At 43.6% G+C, this 4611-nt stretch overlaps 1 protein-coding gene across 1 annotated transcript; it reads left to right on the top strand.

Annotated features, from left to right (window-relative positions):
• Positions 1-2712: 2712 nt before the first annotated feature.
• LOC147433309 (putative ripening-related protein 2) lies at positions 2713-3266 on the top strand. Its single transcript, XM_086491746.1, has one exon. The coding sequence runs from the start codon at positions 2721-2723 to the stop codon at positions 3246-3248; it is 528 nt and encodes a 175-aa protein (XP_086347872.1). The 5' UTR covers positions 2713-2720; the 3' UTR covers positions 3249-3266.
• The last annotated feature ends 1345 nt before the right edge of the window (positions 3267-4611 follow it).

Here is a 4611-nt window from a genome sequence, read left to right as displayed (position 1 = left end):
TTGCCACTCGCAGCAGAACCATAAGAAGTGGCTGCATTACTGTTACCACCCTTTCTTTGAGAAGCAATAAAAGCCTGTTCAACTGCACGCTGCCTAGTCCTGTTTTTTCTAGAAAGTGACTCTTGCAACAGCAATGTGCATAATGCATCAAACTTGACAACTTCAGGATTTCCTTGGGTCATCAGTCTCCAAGTACTAGCAAAAGTCTGGTAGGAATCTGGTAAGGCATCAAGAACAGTCTGCACAAGGGAACTGTCAGAAATGACTTCACCTGCAGAAATGAGTTGCTCATTGATATCCTTGACACTAGCAAGGAAAGTGTCCATATCATCTTCCTCATGCATAATCTTCGACTCTAGCTCTTTACGCAGCAAAGCAATTTTAGCCTCATTGCGGCTTGCATAAAGACCTGCTAGAATATCCCAAGCCTGTTTTGCAGATTTTGCTGAACGGATGTGAGGAATAATGGTGCGCTTCACAGACAACGCAATCAATGCATGAGCCTGCGCATCCTTAACATCCCAACGAGCTTGTTCTGCTGTAGGCAAAACAACTCTAACAGCTGCAATCCTTGCAGCAAGACCTGCAACATCCTCAACATCGCCTACATCTTTAGAACCAGGACGTACATCAATGCCCTGCACAATGTTCCAGACACCTTTTGACACAAGAACATGTTGCATCATATAAGCCCACATAGGGTAGTTGTCCCCATCCAACCTGTCCTCAGCAGCAAACATCTTGAACACATCTGTGTTGTTGTTGTCAGCCATGGTAAATGCTGCACCTGATGTGAAAACTGCCCGAAAATAGGAGAAATGGAGCGGGAACAACTTGTGCTATATAGCACAAACCGTAGAAGACTATAAGGCACCTGTTATGCAGAAAACGGCACTGACAGAAAATCTGCACAAAATGACGAAATAGCCTGTGCAGTACTGCCCGTAGTGGAAACGGAGGCCGAAATGAGCCCAAATCAAAATTCTGAGCCCAAAATATTTGTCGACCTGCGAACGCTCGCCAAAGCTCACTGAAATCGGAGAAAGTGAGCAGGCGTGTGCTGGAGCAGCTGGCGACTAAGCCCGGGAGGACGTGACCTGCTCTGATACCAATTGTTGGAATTAGGGTTGCAGAGAAACACACACAGCTTGGAGAAGACGAAGGAAGCTCAAGGCACACAATAGAGAGTGTGTTACTTAGTGTGCAATGGAAAGATAGATAGCCCTAGAGTGATGGGCGTATATACAATGCACGGGGGAAAAAACCTCCTAAAGAGGGAAAAAATGCCCCGGCGGTCCTAGTGTGTTCACACACATCACTACCACATGTATATGGTAACAGGATCGGGCATGGCTAGAGAATCTTAGGTAGTTTACAATGTGATTCGTGGTTAGCCATGATAAAATTACATGTGCTCATGTGCTCTGAGATGCTGGTTCTTTATATTCACCCACATGGAGCTATGAGCGTCTTGCCATCAATTCACTTATGATAGCTTATCTTAAATATCTTGTTGACTTTGTCTTTGAGCATCTTAGAGGCAGGTATGGCACTCATCTTAAAAATAATGATATTCAATGGTGCCTCACCATGCCTGCCATGATGGGAGAACGAGCAAAATAGAAAATTGAAACAATATGCATACAAGGTGGGGCTCTCAACGGGCATGCTCAATTCTACCTCTAGTAGAGCTGAACAAGGGGCAAAGGGATTTTGCCCCACTACATGCATTATCATGTAGGTCCATGGGTGTGCAGATTTGTCGCATCCACAAATCTAGGCATTCACTAATAAAGTCGAGATTAAAACCCGGTGGTCCTGATCTCCGTCCACCTGTAGACCAAGGTGTACGAAGATCCAGCATGGCTAGACAATTTGAGATAGTTTATGTTGTGATTTATGGTCTCTTGATTGCTACCGGGGGACAGAGAGAGAGAGAGAGAGAGAGAGAGACGAGAGGAGAAAGAGAGAAGAATAAATATATGTTTAGAGTTCAGGGTTTTCACGGCCATTATGAGTTGCTAGAGACATTCTTGCCCACAAGTTAACAATAACTTCAAAAACCCATTGGAAATAGATTCATACTTTTCTTTTATATTTTTTGAGACCACCTTGCAGCAAACAAACATCCCTTGTCACCTAAAACCATTGAAAGGCAACTCTTCCAAAGAAACTTGAAGGCTTGAGATGCCCCTTGTATCTCATTTCAGATAGCTTCGTGCAAATAACTACCTTCAGCTTACCCAAACGGCCATCCTCTCGAACCCACAAAATTAGTCTCCGAAGTACATCAGTCTAAAGGGGATAAGCGTCGGCCTGTGTATTCTTGATAGTGTAAAAACCCGAAAAAATAAACCTAGCTTTGTCAAATTTCCTCTTGGAAAATTCAAGGAAAGGAATTTTGTATGCTCGAAAAAAATGATTTTTCCCGAACACGGGAGAGAGAAAGAGAGAGAGAGTCCAGGAGTGCACGTCAGTTATGATTTTGTTGCATAAAAAAATCTCCTACACAGTTATGCCCAGAGAGAGAGAGGGGGAGAGAACCTTGGAAAAATCATCCAGATTCTTTTGCACCTTTTTTGTATCGTAAGATGTTATGATGTGTCACACGGCGAGTTATAAAGTTAGAACTGCGGACGCGGTAAGGGAGGCACAGAGAGAGAGAGAGAGAGAGAGAGAGAGAGAGAGAGAGAGAGAGAGCGAGCTTGATCCTTTATATCATGGGCGCCATCGCGATACTAGGTACATTGATTATGGTGGTGGCACTGCTGCAAGCTGCATGTGTGCCCGTGATGGCTGAGAAGACGTGCCACGCAAATTCAGAGAATTCGGACAACTGCTGCAACACGAATAGCTGCCACAAGACCGACTGCTCGCCAGCGGTGACGAAAAAGACGGCTGCCATCCTGACAGTGAACAACTTCTCACCGGGCGGGGACGGCGGAGCTCCGTCGGAATGCGACGGAAAGTTTCACAAAGATACAGAGAGAGTGGCGGCGCTGTCGACGGGGTGGTACAATAAGGGCAGCCGCTGCGGGAAGACTATCCACATCCATGGCAATGGCCGGAGAACCACGGCTAGGGTGGTGGACGAGTGCGACTCGCGAAACGGGTGCGACTCCGACCACGCCGGCCAGCCTCCCTGTCCCAACAACATCGTCGACGTCTCCGATGCCGTGTGGAAGGCCCTCGGAGTCTCCAAAAACGATGACAGCTACGGCTTTATGGACGTCACTTGGCACGATTGATCCAATGCAATTTTGGCTTAGCACATTATTAAACTTCACCCCACCCCATCCCTAGAACTTAGAACTGTTCCCATGTTTATTTACAGCACACCTAGCTTGAATTTATATATTTATGGAAGAAAAGCACACCTGGTATCCAAATGGATTTTCACTCTCAATATGTACTGAGGGATTATAGGTCTCCCGGCCAATCTCAATGGTAAATCTCTCCAATGTTGATAGAATATGGATCACAAAAAGGAAACTCTTAATTGCAGGTGATCATAAGATGAATTGACTTGTAGTACAAGGTCACGCCTCACTTATATGAATTTCTTATAATTAAAGTCTAGAACCAGGGCAACCTCCAATGGAGGTACTTCTAGAATATGTACATTAGTTAATGAGGGGTGTTAAACGTGTATCAAGATGTGTGCTCTTAGTTTAGAGGCCCTCTAAAAATGTTACTACCTAGTCTATGTGAAGGCTAGGGGGAAGAAAAGTCTTATTTTGGAAAACATTAGGGCTAAGGTTCGAAACGATCTTGTGATTTGTTCACATAACTTGGAATCAAAAACTCATATCTGAGGATGAGTATGAACATAAATTTGTCAAAGTACATGGTAGCCCTCCTTAGATAAAGTTTTGGTACTTGCCAAGGTGATCATCAGTGTAAGGATGGACCCATCCACAAGTCGATTTCAAAAACTGATCGACAAGATATATATGGGTTCAACATAGGTGCTTGTTTACTTCATACAACTACATTTTGGAAACTATTTTTACACGTTTGGGCTCAATCTAACACAAGCACTACTAGGAAGCTAGTATAGCAATCAAGATATGGTTGATAATGGTTCCATTATGCATTCACATGAAGAACCCTACCAGAATCGAGTACACCTCCCAAACACGCTAGAGGACTCATGTATTCTTACTCCATATATAAATCCCTATAGGAGATGCACGGGGGGTTTGGGATATAGATTACTCAATCAACAACCTTGTTACAAAACACTTTTTTGCAATTCTAGAGGAATAAAATGGAAAGAGATACTGGCAAAGGTAGTTAAGCGTCATGCAATGATATAGTATTTGTGAATGTACACAACTTCTTACAGAGTGTCTATTATTCATGAAGCTGCAATCATAACTTTTTTATGAGCGTCAACATCCAAGACCATAACCTCCATGAGAGAGAAGGTAAATGGTTGTTCCCAAATGTGTAGACCTTGACTTTAGAGATGTTACAGATGGGAAGGAGCACGATGTTCTAATTAAAACAACATGCTACAAGAAAAAGAATAATGGATCTGCATACTTGGCAAATCGCATATACACCATAATCAAGATATACATAATGTGAGCTATAGAGAGTGGGAGA

The sequence above is a fragment of the Adiantum capillus-veneris genome, chromosome 20 (genome assembly GCF_014529385.1).
Source record: "Adiantum capillus-veneris isolate H3 chromosome 20, ASM1452938v2, whole genome shotgun sequence".
NCBI lineage: Eukaryota > Viridiplantae > Streptophyta > Polypodiopsida > Polypodiales > Pteridaceae > Adiantum > Adiantum capillus-veneris.
Note: the sequence above shows the minus strand (reverse complement) of the source record. Positions and strands in the feature narration are given on the sequence as shown.